Here is a 21,680-nt window from a genome sequence, read left to right as displayed (position 1 = left end):
GGGTGGCCACAGGGAAGAGATTGACTTGTTCTTGTTGTCTAAGTTACCAGCACAAGTAGTTTTGGGGTGGCCCTGGCTGAAGCAGCATAACCCTATTATCAACTGGGAGACCGAGTCAGTAGTTTCTTGGGGGCAGGGGTGTAATGGTCGATGTCTGCCCATATCCGTTATGTCTTTGTCTATAGACAATTTGCCTCAAGAAATATGTGAGTTCAGGGAGGTCTTTGAGGAAAGGGCAGCCAAGACATTACCACCACATCGCACCTATGATTGCTCGATTAAATTTATACCAAATGCAGTGCTACCCAAGACAAGGTTGTACAATCTCACTATTCCGGAGAGGGAGGCACTCAAAGAGTATATTGAGGGGAGTCTAGAGGTGGGGCATATTCGCCCATCTAAGTCCCCAGTAGCAGTGGGGTTTTTCTTTGTTAAGAAGAAAGATGGAGGGTTGCGCCCTTGTTTGGATTTTAGGGAGATTAACAAAATCACGGTGCGGAATCCCTATCCCATTCCGTTGATCTCGGATCTATTCAGCCAGATTACGGGAGCCCGCTGGTTTAGTAAAATAGATTTACGTGGGGCATATAACTTGCTGAGAATCAAGAAGGGGGATGAGTGGAAAACAGCGTTTAACACACCCCTAGGACACTTTGAGAATCTTGTGATGCCTTTCGGTCTAACCAATGCGCCTGCGTTTTTTCAGAATTTTATTAATGATGTACTAAGTGCCGTCATAGGGAGGGGGGTTGTGGTCTATCTGGACGATATACTCATTTACACCCCGGATTTGGAGACTCATTGGGAGAGAGTGAGAGAGGTTTTAGATCTCCTGAGGGTTAACCAATTAAGTGCTAAGCTGGAGAAATGTGTGTTCGCGGTCAATAAGTTATGTTTCCTTGGCTATATCCTATCGGACAAGGGGTTCGAGATGGACCCTGAGAAGGTCAGGGCAGTCTTGGAGTGGCCGCGACCCGAGAACCTAAAGGCGGTCCAACGGTTCTTGGGGTTCTCCAACTATTATCGCCAGTTTATCAAGGGATTTTCTGAGGTTGTGAAACCTATCTCGGACTTGACTAAGAAGGGGGCTGACTGTGCTAAGTGGTCGCCAGAGGCGCTAGCTGCGTTTGAAGAACTGAAGAAGCGATTCTCGTCCGCTCCCATTTTGAGACAGCCGGATGAGAGGTTGGCCTTCCGAGTGGAGGTGGATGCCTCCTCGGTGGGGGTGGGAGCAGTACTTTCTCAGGAGTTCGAGGAGGGTACGCATCCCTGTGCCTTCTTTTCTAAGAAATTCTCTGCCTCTGAACGGAATTATGACATCGGAGATAGGGAACTACTGGCAATAAAACTAGCGTTCGAACATTGGCGTCATTTCCTGGAGGGGGCCAGAAGGCCAGTCCAGGTATTTACTGACCACAAGAATTTGGTTTATCTTGGGTCGGCGAAGAGATTGAATGCACGGCAGGCCAGATGGGCTCTATTTTTTGCGCGGTTCCATTTTACCGTGACTTATGTGCCGGGTTCAAAGAATGTCAAGGCTGATGCTTTATCCCGGTATATGTCGACTGAGGAGGAACGAGAGGCGCCTGCTACTATTCTTGGGGATGGAGTGGTGGTAGCAGTATTGGGCGCGAAATTGGAGAAGGCCTTGATCGAAGCGCAACACGCTGCACCTTCCAAGATACCTAGAAACAAGCTTTTTGTCCCAACTACTCTCCGACAAAGTCTCCTGAGGGAGTGTCACGAGTCGGTTCTTGCTGGTCACCCGGGGGTTTCAGAGACCATGAGATTGGTGTCTAGGAATTTTTGGTGGCCAGGGTGGAGTAAGGATGTCTTGCAGTTTGTTCAAAATTGTTCGGTCTGTGCAAGAGCCAAGGCGTCGCATACCCGTCCCCACGGTCTTCTACATCCATTGGAACCTCCTAAGGCACCTTGGACTCATCTGTCTATGGATTTCATCACGGGCCTTCCGGTGTCTAAGGGTTTCACGGTCATTTGGGTAGTCGTTGACCGCTTCACGAAAATGTGCCATTTGATCCCGTTTTCCAGGCTGCCATGTGCCAAGACACTATCTGAGGCGTTTATTAAAGAAATTGTAAGGTTGCATGGTCTTCCTGAGGATATCGTTTCGGACAGGGGACCGCAATTTGTGGCTAAATTCTGGCGAGCTTTTTGCAGCAGGTTGGGAGTTACACTGTCGTTTTCTTCCGGGTTTCACCCAGAGTCTAACGGACAAACAGAGAGGAAGAATCAGGATGTGGAACAGTTTTTGAGGTGTTTTGTTCGAGAGAACCAGAATAATTGGGCTGCCTTTCTCCCCCTGGCAGAATTTTCCCTAAACAACCATGATTCCAATGCCACAGGTACCACACCTTTTTTTTGCTCCGGTGGTAGACATCCTGTTTTCGGAGTATTTTCTTCCATTTCTTCCCCAGTTCCGGAGGAGGAGCTATTTTCTAAAAAGCTGCAAGGGGTATGGTCCCGTATCCGAGAGAATCTGGTGCGGGCGTCGCACCAGGCTAAGGTCCAGGCGGATCGGAAGAGAGGAGAGTTGCAGTTCTTCCCTGGTGAGATGGTTTGGTTGTCCACCAAGAATATCAGGTTGAAGGTTCCTTGCAAGAAGCTGGGTCCCAGGTTTGTGGGTCCTTTTAAGATCATCAAGATGGTAAATGAAGTGGCGGCGCAGCTGCAACTACCTAAAAGGTGGAAGATAAACCGGGTGTTCCATGTCTCCTTGTTAAAGAAGGCCAAGAAGGGAACGTCTCCTGTTAAGGTTCCACCAGTTTCTGAGTCCGGGGAGTATGAGATATCCCGAGTTCTGGATAGCAAATATGTTCGGGGGAAGCTACGGTATCTGGTGGCATGGAAGGGATACGGTCCTGAGGATAATTCTTGGGTTCTGGAGTCGGATATGTCAGCCCCCAGACTCGTGGAGAAATTCCACAAGGAGTTCCCGAAGAAGGATGCTCCTAGAGAATCCGGAGTCTTCTCCTTGAGGGGAGGATCCTGTTAGGAGTATTTAGGTTCATTGCTTTCTTTCCTGGTTGATTAGTCTGTCCTCCCATTTGCACCTGGGAGGAGTGGTCTCTACTCTGTATTTAAACCCATGCCTCCCATGGTTCTGTGCTGAGTGTCGCTTTTACAGAGCTAGGCCTTAGCAGGAGGAGTAGGTGGTTATCTTGGATAGAGGAAGTTCCGTGGTTGGTTTTTGGGAGGTTTGGGTGAACGAGTTGGTTTGTGTGTTTTCCCTTCTGTGTTCATCAATCCTACCTCTGTGTGTTATTGACTGTGTGAGTGAATTGCCTTATCCTTTGATTTCTACTCAGTTTCCCTGTGTTTGTTTCCTAGTGTATGGTTCCTTCCCATATTGGTTTGGGGAATTCTTTCCTACATGTTTCCTGTGTGCTGCTTGTGTTGTTAGTCAGCGCACACCCTTGTCAGTCCCTGTCAGTAGCAGCTTCACTTGTTCGTTAGGGGTGACCCCCTTTAGTCTCCAGTCCCTAGAGATCTTATAGGGCATTCCTTCTCCCACTTCCCTCTAGGCCTACGGTGTCAGTGAGAGAGGAGCTGTCGGGGTCAGGCTTAGCCTGAGAACAGCCGACCTACACCCGTGAGGCAGGGACCGGGTTAGCTAGTGGGAGTAGTGCAGGGCGAGATTTCCTACTGGTATTCCTTAGCCCCGTTGCAGCTATCTGGACTGACATAACACCAAACATGACACCAGTAAGGCACAAGGGAGGGACAGGACCAAACAGATGGAAGATATGCGCGGAGAGGGCAACACAACTGCAACAACAATCTGGAACAGTCCTATCAAAGGAATGGAGAAGAGCTGGCGTGTGGTACCAATGCATCGACATGCTCCACTTTATGAATCCAATGTGTCAACATAGGAGGAGTGGAGAACTTCCAGAGAGACAGGATGAAGGTTCTGGCCATGTTTACAAAATGCTTAAGGGAGGATTTACGGTAAGCTCTTGGGGAGAGGTTGGACACATGCAGCAAGAAGAAGAAGGTATTTGGCATGGAAATTTGGAAGATTCTTGTATGTGGTGCAATCCATTCTAGCAGTACTTTGACAGCGAACCTTACCAGAAGATGTGAAGGAGAGTGCCCTCTGAGGATCCAAACCTCCACAGAGAGGGGAGGTATTTAGTAACATCTTATGTAACTTGAAGGGGAGGATGTACAAGCATGTCATGGGTTTATACCCCACTTCCTGATACTGTGAGCAAATTCCAGAATCCTAATGCTTTGGGAGGTAAAAAGACCAGTCCAAGGTCATTTTCCCATTTATGCCAAAAGGGCATTATCAAATCAAGTGGTGGTGAGATCAGTAACAGATATAATTCCAACAGAGCATCTCGGTGAGCACCCATCCCTTTGCAAACCTTTTTCAAAGGGAGTCAGTGTTCTATCATATCCCTCCAGGGAGGCAAGGGAAGACAGAAAATGAGTGAGTTGAAGAGCCCACCAGGGGCCCAGGCACACCAGATCACGAGACTTCAAAAAGTCCACATAGGGAATCCAGGACCTACCTGGGTGGAAATCCTTGCAACAAGCCGGCCTCTTGCCCAAGAGCAGAATGGATCAGGTGGGATTGCCCAGGATTAGAAACATGGGTAAAAGGGTGGGCGAAAATGATTCTTTCTTAAAGAAGGAACCACAGGCAGTTAGTGTAGGCCGATGGTCGGATGCATCCTAAGGGCACTGGGGGTGGGGAATCAAGCCATGGGGGTGCTAAAAGGAGGATTCCCAAGGCCAACTGTTCTATTGCAATCCATTGCTTGGTCAACCCATGGCAACACCAGTCCATTACCATCTTGAGCAGCCTAATAGTACCCCTTGACATAAGAAAGACCAAACCCAAAAGTGATCTGACCAGCCTATCAGGTTTGTTAGTCCAAATAAATATGTTCAAGTCACAAGATATGTACTGTGAAGTACATTAAGGAAATGTGAATAGGTTGTGCCTGAAACAGATATAGGATGAAGCGGGGTAGAACTATAATTTTGTCGATAGCACTACACCCAAACCTGGTGCAGAGGACTTTTGACCAGGGTTGCAGGCTTATGTGATCTGCCACTGTAGCACTGTATAATTCCATGGAAAGAACTGTCACAGGTCGGCGGTGATTCTCAGACCCAGGTGCTTGTTATCTTCTGATACCCAACGGGAAAAACCGATTAAGGAGGGTATCAGGGTAGGGGGGAGGATGATATTGGGGGCTTCTAACTTCTGATCTTAAGGTTAGCTAACCACTGAAAATCATGCAATTTTCACAAAAGGGTGGGGAACGAGGATTGGGGTCTGTCGAGAAGAATAAAAGATCATCTGCATATGTTGCAATTTTGAGGTCTTGGGCACCCAGCTTGAGACAACGGATCGCTTGGTTTGCCTTGATCTTGCGCTCGGTAATTGGAAACTGGTTGGTCTACAGCTTTGGTTCCTGTCCTGTGAAAACCTGCAGCACAAAATTACAGGCTCGCTACTCTTTTGTCAACTTATCCAAAACCCGACTTTGTTTGTTTCCATATTTATAAAGGAGGTGTCACATTCTGGCTAAAAACTGTTTATTACTTTTCCTGATGACGCCTAAGGGCCTACAGAAATGCTTTTCTTGAGTTGAAACTGCATGTGATCGTATATGATATTGTTATTGAAGGGCTATCTCAGCTAAAAGATCTGCCAGCTTATGATTTCAGTGATCTCAGTATAGACTGAGTACAAGTCAGAGGGTCGGACCGATTCTGGGATGCCTCGGAGTTTTACAATTATTTTGGTGGCCCCTGTTTTCTAGATCATCCATTTGTAGCAGAATGGCTATGTGTAGGGAGCGCTGTGAATGTAGAGTCCTCAATAACAGCCGAATGGCTATCTGTGGATTTGTTGAGTGGAAAAACAGCAAAGCTCAATTTTGACCTCCACCAACATCTGCATCTGTTTAAGCTTGACTCTATGTATCATGGATTCAGAGTCCTTTTGTGTCAGCAGTGTACTTAGGATGGACCAGATGTCGGACAACCACAGACATTTGTTACAACTCTCTTTCGCAGAGGAGCCAGAGAGGGAAGTATCAGGAGAGGCAGACTGAGAATGAGTTGTGCCCCTACTTGCAGGAACGTCTTGGTGTCAGCCTGGTTTGGCATTCCGATGGCGGGACTAGCCAAAGCTGTAGAGGAGGAGTGCATATTGTGTCCAGGAGAACCAGCAGGAGCAGGTAGCAAAGGCACGGCAGTAAAGTTAGTATAAAGAGGAGACAGAGACACCATGATTTATTTGTGAAGAACTTCAGAATATATATATTCATATATATATATATATATATATATATATATATATATATATATTCAGTGCTATATAACTAAAATGTATGACTATAATGGTCTGCATTACTTTTATAACATGTCTGCTTTCTAGCAGAATGTTTTTCTCATTTCTGCCCTGCTCTGGTGACCTGTAAGCAGGAGCCTAGTCATTGGGGTGCAGTGGTAATAGTCGCTCCCAGGCCCTGCCTAGACCCTGAGGAAGCCCCAAAGGACCCCCTGCCACATAAAATATGCCACTATTCTAACCGGTACAAGGTAGATTACAGATTTTGCATTGGAGTCCAAGAGCTTTAAGTTACACCTCTGCCTGTAAGTTATTCTAATATGGTGAAAAATTATCTAGTAGCATCGACAACTCAAATTCTTAGATCACAACAGGGCAACACGGTGGATCAGTGGTTAGCCTTGCAGCGCTGTAGTCCTGGGTTTGAATCCCGCCAGGAAAAACATCTGCGAGGAGTTTGTATGTTCTCCCCGTGTTTTTGTGGATTTCCTTCCATTCTACAAAGACATACTGATAGGAAAATAAAATGTACATTGTGATCCCAATATGGGGCCCACAATCTACAAAAAAAAAAAAAAAAAATTCATAGACCACACCAACACACAGAAGAGGACTGAAAGACTATGGATAAATAATTTCTTCATATGTTAGTGACTATCTTGAGTTAAAAAAGTTTAACTAACCTTCCAAACACCCCGGATACAGCAGGACATTCCTGGATTTCATACATTGTATGGTTGTCCTTGGAGGCCTGCCCCATGTCTTGCTATTTACATCTTGGAGGCCAAGGGACGTCACTGGCTTCTTTCATCCTCTTGTGGTTTGTCCTCCTTAGCGTGACCACTTGAAGACTTGAGAGGAGGATAGGACACCGCAGGAGATAAGTGGAGGAGGTAGACACTAGGACTGATGAGGAGAAGACGTGGACACACACAAGGACCACCAATATGGAAAACAGTAATATACAAAAAGAGGGGAGATTTATAGTAACAGAACATCCCTTACTTACAAGTTTATCCATAATCTCACAATCTACACTCATTCATATAACTTTGACTAACCTGTTGTAGAATAAATACTTCCCTTTGCCTGGAGATGCTTGGACTTATAGTTCCACATCACCTGGAGGTCTTTTAGTGCATGACCTTTACCTCCACAAAACCCAGCAGTTCCATTAAAGCCAATGGGCCCTGTGTTATTGGCAGGTCAAGCAGAATCACGTCACTCAGGTAATGAGCCATCATCTCCGGCAAACACTTCATCACCTGGATCACATAGCAACCTCCACTCTGCCGGACCCATTTATTCACCCCTTCCCCTGCCATCCAGAATGAGGCTCTGACGCCAGAGTTTGGGGGATGTTGTGTAGATACTTACCAGTAAAAAGAAATAAAATGCTGATTGTGTAGGTTTGTCTCCATTACATAATCCTTGATATAGTGGTGGAAAATTCTACAGTATTATGTAACAATGGATCAGTCATACTGAAGTCACTCAAAGCAGTGGGACTGGGAAGTTTGTGAACCCTTTAGAATTTTTGAAATATTTTTGGACAGTGTCAGAGATCCTTAGGCCCCACCATATAAAATGATTCTAGACCCCGCCATCCAACAGCCCCTAGGGAACAGACCAAAGTACTATTCAAATGTGGGCGTCTTTTGCTGGACCATTAATGTGTTAGAGCCTGGGCCACCAGAGAATCCTCTGCTCCTCTGATAGGCCAGCCCAAGATTGTTTCCGGAATGAGAACAGAAACCATTTTCTAGGCAAGAATTATAACCATGTGGAGTCCATATAGCATATAAAGCTACACAAATAACATAACGTTAGATAAAGATCCATCAATTCCAATCTATAATCCTACCATGTTGATCCAGAGGAAGCAAAAGACCACCAAAAGGTGGACGCCGATTGTCCCATGCACGGTGGAAAGAATAAATCATTGGATCAACATCCCCTCCCAAAAATCCATAATTTGGGATATTTGTACGTTTAAGCAAGGCATACGGCCTTTAAGGCCTTTACGGAACTTGTAAAATGTGCCAACCATCACTAGATCTTGTGGAAGCAAGTTCCACAGTCGTATTGAGCTTACACAGGCATCACATGATCAGGCCGAGGTGTAAGGACATCATTGGAAAGATCTCTGTACTGTCTATTCACATATTTGTACATTGTAGTCAGATGGCCCCTAAATCACCATTCTTCCAAAACACATCATCTCAAATTTGAGAACCTGTCTATGTACTCCTATGTAACTCCTTAGATACATTGGTTGTTCTTCTCTGCACCAGAGATAGCCCAAGAACAGCACTCTGCAGACTTCACTTTGAATAAGAATACAAACTACTGCACCCTACTGGTGACAATTTTTCAGTACACTTTCTATGTATTCTTTGTGTATCTTCCAGACTACTTTACAGAGCTTAGTATCATCTATAAAATAAAGAAATTCTACTCTGTAAAACCTTGGAACTTTACCTGTTAGGGTGATTTGGGACACTAAACCACACACAGAACTTTATGGAATGGAGGTTTACTGTCTCAAATCGCCCTGTTATAAAGTCATACATGACACAATTAAAAAGCTTTATACTCCCCCTGCCGCTGTTCTCTCTGCAGTTCTTTACTATAGTCAGAGGAGTACACCTCGGCTTTAATGCGCATGCAAAGTACTTTGGGCACATGTGCAGTGAACCCGAGGCGTACATCCTCAGCTTTACTGAAGAACTGTGCAGGCGTCAGGAGCACCAGAGACTCATCAGATTTCATTTAATGTAAGTAGAATTTTTTTTTTTTTATGAAGGGCTTTAAAACAGGGCCAATCCCTGGTCCATAAGTGTCCTAAATCAACCTGACTGATTTTCGTTAATAAAATTATGCAAAAGAAGAGCTCCCAATACTAACCCCCCCCCCCCTCCTTCTCCGAAGAGCTCTTCTGATGGCAGGTTTCCACTACATTTTCTATATTGATGCCTCACAGTTTTCAAAATCGCTACTTGCTATCATTGAACAGGAAACTTAGTAGTTACTTCCAGTGGATACAGATTTATCTTAGTCATGTGAGGGATACACATGTGAAGTGCACGACTCAGTACAACCCACAGCTCTGATAACTGAACTGTTACGAGCCGTGCAGCTGTGTATCCATCACATGACCAGACCAATTTCTATCCACAATGGAGAACTTGTCGACATACAGTCTTCAATGAAACATCATGTTTTTGTTTTTTTTATTATACAGGTAGTCTGCATTATCTCTGTATACCACAGTACTATACATTTCCAAGACTGCTATATTCATAATTGGTGGATTATTTATTGAATTATACATAGCTGGCAGCCACATTAATATTAGCAGGGTTCAGTGATGATAGCTGTAGAGCATATGTATAAGTTGGAAGGTACAGCCAGGCCTATATGAGGGGACATGATTATGGATGGAAGGCATAGCTGTATAGATTGGAAGGTAAAATATTGAACAGAGGGCAGCATCATATATAAATGGGTAACACAGTAACGTGTGGAGATTACTGAAGGGTACAGTTGTTGTCAGATGCCACAGCCAAATATAGGTTGGACAGCACAGTGATGGTGGAAGAACATAGACCACAACAATGGTTGGATGATGTAGCCATGTATAGGTTGGAAGACACAGTCATGATTTACAGAAGAGCACAGTGATGGTGGGATAGCACAGCCATGTTTAGGTTAGATGGCAGAGTTATGTATGGCTTGTGTATATAGTCATGGTGGTAATCGGACAGCACGGACATGTTTAGATTGGATGGCACATCGATTGGATGATTGAAAGACACAGATATGTTTACTTTGGGAGGCACATTCAGGATATTTGGAGGACACGGTAATGGTAGGTAAGCACAGGCATGTTTGTGTAGGGGGACGCGGTGATGATAAAGGAGATACTTTGGTTAGGTTGGAGGCCACATCGACTAGATGGCACAGCTATGTATGTGTTGGAGGAACGGTAGTGGTGTTGGAGTGCAGACTACAGCAGTGGTTGGATGAAATAGACACGTATAGGCTGGAGTGCACAGTCATGGGTGGCGGGATAGCACAGACATGTTTATTTTGGGGGTACGGTTGGAGGACATGGTGATGGTGGAAGAACACAGACAAGTTTAGGATAAGCTGGCAGAGTCATGGATGGTTGGAGGGCACCGTGATGGCAGAAGAGCGCAGTCATGTTTATGTTAGAGATCATGGTGCTAGTAAGAGAGAACAGATATTTAGGTTGGAGGGGACACTGGCTGTATGGCACAGCCATGTATGGGTTGGAAGGCACAGTAATGGTAAAAGTGCATAGACTTTAGATTGGACGGCAGGATGATGGTGAGAGAATAGAGACATGTTTAGGTTGGGTGGAAGAGCCATGGATGGTTGGAGGGCACAGACATGTTTGACACTGATGTTTAGCTTATAGTAAGGGGGGCACTGCTATTGGGTAGCACAGCCTTGTAGCTCTCAGAACAGGGACCTCACTGCTATTATCTGATATGTTCATTTTTTGTCACATTGTAATGTCTAATATTGTCTGTTCATGTCCCTTTTATATAAATAAAGTTATTATTGTTATTATTTCTATGGCTGACGGGCACAGGTAGAAGAATACAGCATATGTGACTGCAGTGCCGAGGTCAGGTGGGTGGTACAGCAGACTGACCCGCAGCAGTGCCTGGCACCCTCCACTATTATCTCTATACCCCGGCACTGCCACCCCGCTGCTCCCCTGTGCCGTCATTTCCGCCTAGGAACCTTCCTCTCCGCACTACTGGACAGGATCTATTCCGGGCGGGCACAATTTAGCAGCGCACGCACTTCCGGTTTGTGACGTGTAACGGGAAGGGCCGCTTCCGTGGCCGGGAGCGAAACCGATAGTAGGGCCGTACTAGAGAGGAGGGCAGGAGAACCGGAGGGAGCGGGGAGGAGAGCCGAGCGCAGGTGAGTGGGCAGCCCGCTGTGTGTACTACGCTGTGTCCAGGGGATGCTAACTAGTTATTGTGCCCCCTACAGGAGAAGGAACCATGAAGCTGTACAGTCTGAGTGTACTGTATAAGGGAGACTACAAGGTCCATCTGCTGAAAAGTGCCTACGATGTGTCATCCTTCAGCTTCTTTCAGAGATCCAGGTGAGACATGTCAGATGGGGGCGCTGTCTAGCCGGGGTCTTACTGTATGGAATTCATTGGGGCGAATTTATGGTACCCTGTGAAGAGGAAATTGGCTGTTACCCATAGCAACCAATCACAGCACAGCTTTCATCACTCAAGAGTAGAATATAAAATGAAAGCTGTGCTGTGATTGGTTACTACAGGACACAGTGACCATGTTATTAAAGGGACATTGCATGCTATGGTATACGGTGACTGCGGGTGTTACTGGGCTAGCGGGGCAAATTTGTAACATGCCACAAAGGGGTATTTTTTTGCCTGCTAGCTCATTGCTTATTTCAGTTTTCTATGTTTCTGCCCCCTGCTGGCCACAGATAGGAGGTATAAACATTACATGTTGCCTTTGCATCCATATGAATGAAGATGGTGTCGGACACATGACTTATCCGCTGACCACTTTCTTGACTGTTCCTTGGCTCAGTTTAATTGTAATTTTAATTTTGTCTCTGCATAGAAGTGAAACAAGCCGAAAAGTAGTCATGTGATTGACGCCCTCTTCGTAAAGTGCCATATCCTATGTATGGGTAGCGTATGGTGTAAGCAAACCAGGCATCACCTCACCTGGTCTCTTCAAATAGCTAATCTGTGGGGGTCTCAGGCGTCAGACCCTCACCGATTACATATGTATCACTTATCCTGAGGATAAGTCATTAATATGCAAGTTCTGAGAAACCCGTGTAAGGCTAAGGCCCCACTTGGCGAAAACGCAACGCAGGTTTTTTGTGCCAAAGCCAAGAATGGTTACAAAAGGAATGGGAAATGTATAGGAAGCTTCTTACACTTTTACCTTCTACTCAATCCACTTTGGCTAAAAAAAAAAAAAAAAAAAGCCTAAAAAAAATGACTGACTTCAAAATAAAATGATAAATAATTTTTAATTCTATTATTCAATTTTTAATCTTGTCTAATTAAGTAGATGTATAACTTGTTACTAGAGATGAGCGAGTACTGTTCGGATCAGCCGATCCGAACAGCACGCACCATAGAAATGAATGGATAAGATAAGATAAGATAATCCTTTAATAGTCCCACCTTGGGGAAATTTCAGAAAAGCACCTGGTACTTCCGCTTTGACGTCGGCCGGCCGCTTAACCCCCTGCGTGCTGGCTATGTCCATTCATTTCTATGCGAGCGTGCTGTTCGGATCGGCTGGTCCGAACAGTACTCGCTCATCTCTACTTGTTACGTATTTACTTTGACATGAAGTCAGGAGGATTTTTACTACTTGTAACTGACCATGTCTGTCAGCCATTGATGAAGGAGTTGGTGGTTTGGCCTACAGACTCCACAGCTCTGCACATGTCCCCATGATAACACTTCTGTTATGAATAATAAGCAGAGAAGGCCTTATAGGAAGCCTATGAAAAAGTAAGAGTAAGGACAATAATATAGTCATTTATTCTCCTCTATCGGTTTTGAGGTCTGAGGCTGCACTACTGAGACATACTGGTGTCCTGGTTAGAGTCCAGTGCCGTGTTATCATGGCGACCTTGAATGGTTACACACACAATTGTCACTTCAGGCCAGGAAGGTGTAGATTTTAACATGTTTTGTGATTCAGTGGTTAGCACTGCAGCCTTGCAGCGCTGGAGTCCTGGGTTCGAATCCTGTCAAGGACAACATCTGCAAGGAGTTTGTATGTTCTCCCTGTGTTTGCGTGGGTTTCCTCCGGTTTTCTCCCACATGCCAAAGACAAACTGATAGGGACTGTAGATTGTTAGCCCTATATGGGACAGTGACTGACAATGTCTGTAAAGCGCTGCGGAATATGATGGCGCTATATAAGTAAGCATAATAAATAAATTTGGATACACACAATGCTAACGGGGGCAAAAGTGACACATTTTTGCTTCATTTTGTTTTGTCAATATTCCGACCTGCTTACGACTTTTGAGAAAAGTGAGTGGAGACCAAGGAGAGGCAGAGATACCTCAGCCTGACAGATTTATTATACCTCACACCAGCGCTGAAATACCTTCAGTCTCCACCAGTCACCAATGTAGACTTGATTTCTGGTAAATTCTGGGTCCCCTCCATGACACTGGCACATCAGTCTCCAGAACTCTGAATGTTCCCCATTTTCGATGTGCATTGGGGCCTTTGTTGTGAATGTTAGTTCTTGTATGCGGTTCTGTGGCACTGCTGCCAGTCCTTGCCATGTCCTATACAGATAAGCATCATGTAGCACTTGTTTTCCAGGGGACAAGGTACATTTTGATAATTCTTTGTCCTTAATGTTTGCAGTGTACAAGAGTTTATGACATTCACCAGCCAGCTGATTGTGGAGCGATCGGACAAGGGCAGCCGCTCATCGGTGAAGGAGCAAGGTGAGCACGTGAGGGCTGGAGAACGTTCTTTTAAAGGGATCATCTACTTTCTAGTATTGATGGTGTAGCCTTAGGATAGATCATCAATACTAGATCTGCGAGGGTCTGACTCCTGGGACCCCTGCAGATCAGCTGCTCTGGGACAGCGAGGCTCCCAGTAATTTTTACATGCCAGCATTCCTGGCATACAAAGTATAGCTGTGTATTTAGGCATGGCAGCGCTGCCCTGTTGAAGTCAGTTTTCAAAAGTGGATATCCCTTTTAATGTTTGGGGTCTGGTCGGTTCAAAGAATGTTTTAGATTCTGGGGAAAATTCTGGCAACGTGACAGAATATTCTATATAATCCTATGCCTTACAATTCTCCTAATCTCTATGTCACAGAGTACCTCTGTCATGTGTACGTGCGGAATGACTCCCTGGCGGGGGTGGTGATTGCTGATGCCGAGTACCCTCAAAGAGTTTGCTTTACTCTCTTGGATAAGGTAAGATGACATTGGCAAGTCTGTATTTTTTTTCTCTTTGTTTGATCCCGTTTTGCTTTTAGAGGACCTGCCATCTCTTCTTCCTTGTCTGTGTTATATGTTTGTATTCTTCATACTCTAACAATGCTGGGATATCTCTTCAGCAGGGCTGTTCCCCTGTTATTCTTGGTAATGTACGACTAAATTAGTAGCTGGGTTACTATTCCATTGTCAGTAGGGGGCGTCCTGCATACTGTAGTCTGAAACACCCACTGCATAGTCAATAGTGTTCATGTGTTGGAACATGCTCTGTCGATAAGGAGAATAGTAATTCATATATTGCCAGGAGGAGTAGCAGAGTGACAGCGCAAAGCACAGTTGTAAGAAAAGTCATGGGCTAGTCGTGGGGCTAGTCACGTATAAACCTATACCTGGACTGCCCCATTAATAACAATGCAGCGACTTTTCTTGTGTTGTTTTGTTCGTACTTATTAGTCACTTACTGTTCTCACCTTCTACACTGTTTCAGGTTCTTGAGGAGTTTGCCACCCAGGTGGATAGAATAGACTGGCCATCTGGCTCTCCGGCCACTATTCAGTACAATGCGTTGGAGTCTTACCTTGCTAAGTACCAAGTAAGGAACTTCATCTTCTAACCTACCTATCTAATATCTATTGTACGGAGTCTGCTCTGCCTTCATTGGCTGCTGCTTTTTTGTTTTATTGGATCAGCAGGATATGACTGTTCTGATCCCTCAGTGATTGGGATCTATTTTCTCGTTAATATGCATCATCACCTTTTCAGTCCTGCCATAGTTGGGCCCGATCCAACGTGTTAGGCTTGGTGGGTGGAGGTGAATGATCTTATCATGTAACTGTATGTTTGTGTAGAGATTTGAAGCTCCAGTCACTGTAGAGATTGGTTGTCTCACAATAAAAGAGAAAGCAGATGTGTCATTGCTGGGGGTCCCGAGTCCCCTCTTCCTCCTCTGCAAAAATGGCCTGTCAGTCAGGCATCTGCCCTACGGCTACATTCTTTGTATCTGTATCTTCAGGACTAGCGGAAATAGTCAGCACCGTTTTTTTTATAAGGGCTCTCCGTCCATGTAATGTGATTTTCCCTCTAAATTAGAAACGTTCTGTGCAGCCAATTCTCTTCCCTTCATAGGAGGAACAGTGTGACCAATGATCTTCTCAAGACTGGCATTTCTGATTTGTAACCCCTTAATAGTTTTCATTTCAGACTTGAAACTAGTAGTCCTATTGCTAAAAGTGTCTGAAAGATGCAGGTCCGACCCCTGGGGCCCTCTCCTATCTTTGGGATTTCAAAATTCTCTTCCAAACACAGTCAATAAACAATATACCTAGTATATATGGTTTGTGGCCAACCCTCCATGAACTGCACTGTGGCATAAGATAGAATGGACGGGGGGGGGGGGGGGGGGGGGGCTACATTGGAGAAAGATGCAGGTCCTAAAGTGGGATTTGCATCTACCAGATATTTAGGGCATAATCCTGTGTACATGCCTTAAATGTCTAAAAAGTGAATAACCCTTTAACCACTAAACAACCCTAAAATAAATGGACATCAGAAGCAGTATGGAGATGGTATGTTACTCTTATTTCTTCATACCGATGACCTATCCAAAGGATAAGTCATAAGTATGTGATGTGTTAGGGACCGACATCTGTTCTAGCTGTCTCTGGATGGAGGCATGTGCAGCGCTGTGCCAAGTTTTAGGAGGGCGTTGCAGTTCACTGGAACCACCGCTAAGCACATTAAGCCGAATGTGAGTGTGACTGGGGGTGGATGGCCGTCCCATTCTCTTCAGTGTGGGTGCCAGAGATGGCTTTTCTCCAGTGGTCTCATTGAAGTGAATGGGAGCACCATCCACCTCCAGTCACACCTACATTCAGTCTGGTTGCAATCATGCTCAACCCGCAGTGGGGGTCTCATTATTCAGACCCCCACTGATCAGGTATTTATCCTATATCCTATGGGTACAGCAGTGTGGGGTCTCATTATTCAGACCCCCACTGATAAGGTATTTATCCTATATCCTATGGGTACAGCAGTGTGGGGTCTCAGTATCCAGACCCCCACTTATCAGGTATTTATCCTATATCCTATGGGTACAGCAGTGTGGGGTCTCATTATTCAGGCCCCCACTGATCAGGTATTTATCCTCTATCCTATGGGTACAGCAGTGTGGGGTCTCAGTATCCAGACCCCCTCTGATCAGGTATTTATCCTCTATCCTATGGGTACAGCAGTGTGGGGTCTCATTATTCAGACCCCCGCTGATAAGGTATTTATCCTATATCCTATGGGTACAGCAGTGTGGGGTCTCAGTATCCAGACCCCCACTTATCAGGTATTTATCCTATATCCTATGGGTACAGTAGTGTGGGGTCTCATTATTCAGGCCCCCACTGATCAGGTATTTATCCTATATCCTATGGGTACAGCAGTGTGGGGTCTCATTATTCAGGCCCCCACTGATCAGGTATTTATCCTATATCCTATGGGTACAGCAGTGTGGGGTCTCAGTAGCCAGACCCCCACTTATCAGGTATTTATCCTCTATCCTATGGGTACAGCAGTGTGGGGTCTCATTATTCAGGCCCCCACTGATCAGGTATTTATCCTCTATCCTATGGGTACAGCAGTGTGGGGTCTCATTATTCAGGCCCCCACTGATCAGGTATTTATCCTATATCATATGGGTACAGCAGTGTGGGGTCTCAGTATCCAGACCCCCACTTATCAGGTATTTATCCTATATCCTATTGTTAGAGCAGTGGGTGGTCTCAGCAGCCAGGCCCCCACTGATCAGGTATTTATATCTTATGGATAGAGCAAAAATCCTTTTTGTTGCCCTCTAACTAACATACACCTAGTAATAGACTTGTAAATGTACACAGGTCCTGGCGCTCGGCCTGCTGTCATGTACAGTATGTACCGTGCAGGCTCTGCTTTAGGTTCTGTGCAGGGACAGGCGGCGCTGACAGTCTGCAGCAGCTGCTGCCACGGATTCCCCTGAGCGTGTTGTTTTGATCTTATTGGGGCAGAAGATCAGAACGGTTATTAAATGGTTGGGAGGCGGATCAGCCGAGCTGTAAACAGTCACCTTATGTGCAGGAAAATGTGCTATTTTTTCTTTTGGGGAGGGGGGTCATATTAGTGACAGACTGAAACACATTTTGTTAAAGTGGCAACGTTGTGTGTGGGTTTGTAGATTTCATATTATGTACCTGTATGCATTTTACACCTTGCTACCTGTTAGCACCAGCTGTAATGCCAGGCAAACATGGACAGACATTGGGGCAAACTGGATACTAAATGTAGGGTATGCAAGGGGGACACACTCTGTAAATTGTCATCTAAAGGCCCACTCACACCCGGAGCCTGCCCTGTCACTAGCAGTCCTTGGATTTGCACCATTTTTTATTAACCCCTTAAAGGCTGCTCATACACTCCATTCTCATCAAAATCCCCATTATATGACTAGTGATTGGGAACTTGGCAACATTAGAATGAAGATGAGGTTGGAAAGTTCTAACTACTTTTGTATTCTCAGAACCCACGAGATGCTGATCCAATGAGTAAAGTACAAGCCGAGCTGGACGAAACCAAAATCATCCTGGTGAGTAGATGGTTACACAGTGAGGCCCTCTGCTAAAAGCATAGCCATATCCAGGCTAGATGTCCGCTCCATGCATATTGGCCGCCTTCTGGCATTCTTGGAGGTTTCACTGTGTAAATGTGTATTTATATTGGTGATTGTAGGATGCCAATGGTAACGAGTTTGGGATCAGAGGCCTCTTTAGTATGAGAGCTGCTGTGATCAGTTGATCCTAAGGGAAGTTCTCGTCAGCTTCTCACTTCTCCTGAGGCTGCTAGGGCAAGGGGATATATAGTATTACACATGCAAGCAGAGTCCATCAGAGTCAGAGCTGTTGTTTGTTGGTGTTTCCATTTGGTCTCATAGAAAGGGCTTCAAATGAGGAACCCCTCTCTATGACATCCTAATAGGACACGTTTTAACTAGTTGTTGAGCTAAAACGTTATTTAATGAGGTGGTCCAGGTAATCTAAAGCTAAGCTAAAGATGATGTTCACAGTTGTGTTGGTTTTATTCACATCTGTCCCCATTTTCCAGCTGCTGCTTCAGCTGTGACCTCCAGACTACAGCTGTATATAAATCCCAACCATACCTCTGGTCCAGCCTATTCCACAGTCCTGGTCAAGGTTTTACAGTGTTGGATGGAGGATGTCTGTGCCTTATGCCACCTACATCGGCCTCCCCACCTTTGTGTCCCAGTATACTGTACATGTGTGCTCTATATTTTACAAGCATGCATGGTTGACCCTGCAACACTAGATGTAGCGCATGTACATGATGTTACTAAGGATAATGCGTATGGTGGGGGTGGTAATCGTATGTGATACATCATATGTCAGATGCACATGGTTTACATTGCAAGGCAAGGTACAGGCAAGTGACTTGGAACCTCAGATACTGTAGGGAATTTTTATCTTGGCTATATTACAAAGTAATATATAAGACATTTTGGAAAACCCCTTGAAATGAGACTGCTTCACTGAGCACTCGTTTTACTATAAATGCATCTGCAAATCAGTTTGTATATTTCTAGCAGGTATATACAATTGCATTTAATATGGAGAAAGGCCTGGGTGGCCAGTAGAGAGCAGCACATTGACATGAATGGGTAGGATGCATTTTATTTTATTGGATTTTATTTTTCTTTTTATTGGTATGTAACATGATTGTCTTGTCATTGTCAGCACAACACCATGGAGTCCTTACTGCAGCGCGGGGAGAAACTGGATGACTTAGTCAGTAAATCAGAAGTGCTAGGAACCCAGTCCAAGGCCTTCTATAAAACAGTAAGTAATCTACATACAGACACTGATATCCTGCATTATATAAAGGGGTCTCCACTATGGACATTCCCCACTTGTTACAATAGTCACTTGACAGTAAATGAATCACAAAATATCCCCTGGCATGAGAGGAAAGGGGGGGGGGGGGAGAGTGACCTAGGGACTCATTCTGATCAGACAACCTGGGGGTCGAAACCAGGCTAGGACCTTGTCGTAGAAACATGCATGCACCTGTGGGGTGTCCCCTGTACTATTGAAATATATCTCAAAGTTGTGATTATTTATCTTGCTTACTTATACAGCACTTTCATATTCCGTGGTGCTTTACTGATATAATTTCTTGTATATGATGATAACTCCATGGTTAGATTTTTTTATGACCCCTCTCGTTTTTTTTTTTTAAAGGCACGGAAGCAGAATTCATGTTGTGGAATTATGTGATGGCGGCCTGTGACGGAGACTGGATGAAGGACAATGAAGAAACACTATAATATCAGGGCTGACACACCAAATCAGCTACCATTCAGCCCTTCCCATCCCCCAGCAGGGGGCAATATAGGTGGTTACTGCCCTCTGTTCAATTTTTCCTTTCCCCCTCAATTATCGGGGTTGATCTTTTTAACATTATCTATTGATGTGTGTTCACTTTTTACTGCAAGACATACGTTTCTAAGTCTGTGGGCCCCCCCCCCCAGTATCAAGTGACACCCCCTGCCCCAGGGGATCGTGCTGACCATTTTCTGTTCTAACGCAAACATTCCTGTGATACCGAGTATCACCGTGCGTTCTGTGTGTTATAAGCTGTCACCGAGCTGCAGAGTGATGTCGAGTGATCTGGTAAATTGTAATGTAGTAACGCTATACTAACTCAACCCTATGTTATCTCCCTGGGAGGAATTGGTTCATTGTCGGTCTGCTTCTTCCTCTAACACTTGTATAGTGTAAGGTTATTTTACGACACCTTCCTCCATTGACCCCCCACGGACTTGTCTTACCTGTGGTTAACCTTGTAGTATTTGCATTTTTGTTTTGTTTTTATACCTGGAGAACCCATTCTGAAGTGAAATCTTGAATCGTAGAGAAGGATTCTGTATATCCATATATATCCATATTACCACTCCACAAATGGCTCTTTGTGTCCTCCATGCCGAAGGTCTTACTCCTTTTACCACCTTGTCTTATCCAAATATTAAAAAAAAAATCTTCAACAGCCGATGGATCTGGATCCACTGGGGATCCTTCATCATGTGGACGGTTAACTTCTCATGCTGTATAGATAAGTTATTAATGGATTTCAGTATTTTATTTTGGGTTGTTTTTTTCTGATCTCCAGTGATTTTGATTTTTTTTTTTTTTTGTTGTTGTTTTCTGAATTGATTTCTGATAAAGTTGTATTTTAATAAAGATTGGCCGAAACTTTCTGTACCAAATGCTGATAAAACACATTTGTAGATGTTTGAAAGCATTCTGTTCATGTTTTATTCCAGCCGGGTGAAAGCGTTAAGCCAGCAACATGATGGTGTTCCTATATAGCTAATTACCTAATTTGTTATAATCCAGGTAATCCGGGCTTCATGGGAATCTAATCCTGATGCCTTATTATGTCCTGCATAGTTACCTATATGAAGGAACATAACACGTCTGGCTTCGAGTTTCTGTTTTCGGAGTCTGCTTGCCCCTGAATGGAAACCTATACACATTAAAAAGTGGTTACCTATGGGCGGGTTCACTTCTGCGCCCGGTCTCCACTTTGTGGGTTTCCGAGAAACGTGGCAGTCAGCGTCCGCCTGTGTGCGTCTTCTGCCTCTCCATAGTGAAACCGTTTATTTTAACCGGACACAAAGTCTTGCATATCCGACTTTGTGTCTGATTAAAAGAAAACTGTTTTGCCGGGTGGACACTTTGCCAAACCCATTCAAGTGAATGGGTTTGAAGACTGACTGCCGGTTTCCGTCTCCTGTCCAGTTTTTCAGGCAGAAGATGGAAACCTGCAAAGCAGAGACCGGGCGCAGGTCTAAACCCGCCCTAAGGAAACCACACGGACCCCATAGATTATAATGGGAGCTGTGTGGTTTCTGCTCAGTTTTCACACACATCATGCAGAGAGAAAAGCTTGGAGTCTGCGGGTTTCCCAGGAAACTTTTTTTTTAATGCGTATAGGTTTCCGTTCTGGGAGTTCCCAAGTGGATTTCCCGAACAGAAACCAGAGCGCAGATGTGAATAGGGCCTAACTACTCCAATGTGAGACTGCAGGGTTTCACGAGATTGAGATAGCACCCAGGAAGCCACTCAGTGCCTCAACCCTGCCATGCACAAATGTATTACAGGCCTTGGCCTAATGCACATCGATAGTCATGTCCAATATACTGCAATACAGAAGTACTGGAGCACATTGTACAGGGCAACGAGTAATCCCAGGTTATAGTTCCCTTGTTGCTGCACACACTAGCGTTCAAGAA

The 21,680-nt window shown here is 44.9% G+C and overlaps 1 protein-coding gene across 1 annotated transcript; it reads left to right on the top strand.

Annotated features, from left to right (window-relative positions):
• The first annotated feature begins 11,252 nt into the window (after positions 1 to 11,252).
• YKT6 (YKT6 vesicular SNARE protein) lies at positions 11,253 to 20,732 on the top strand. The gene is made up of 8 exons (XM_075272983.1): positions 11,253 to 11,296; positions 11,369 to 11,483; positions 13,770 to 13,852; positions 14,235 to 14,335; positions 14,844 to 14,948; positions 17,895 to 17,960; positions 19,123 to 19,224; positions 19,627 to 20,732. Exons 2-8 carry the CDS (start codon positions 11,380 to 11,382, stop codon positions 19,660 to 19,662), a joined length of 597 nt encoding a protein of 198 aa, XP_075129084.1. The 5' UTR covers positions 11,253 to 11,296; positions 11,369 to 11,379; the 3' UTR covers positions 19,663 to 20,732.
• The last annotated feature ends 948 nt before the right edge of the window (positions 20,733 to 21,680 follow it).

Source organism: Leptodactylus fuscus, chromosome 5 (assembly GCF_031893055.1).
Source record: "Leptodactylus fuscus isolate aLepFus1 chromosome 5, aLepFus1.hap2, whole genome shotgun sequence".
Classification (NCBI taxonomy): Eukaryota; Metazoa; Chordata; class Amphibia; order Anura; family Leptodactylidae; genus Leptodactylus; species Leptodactylus fuscus.
This window is presented reverse-complemented; position numbering and strand designations above follow the sequence as displayed.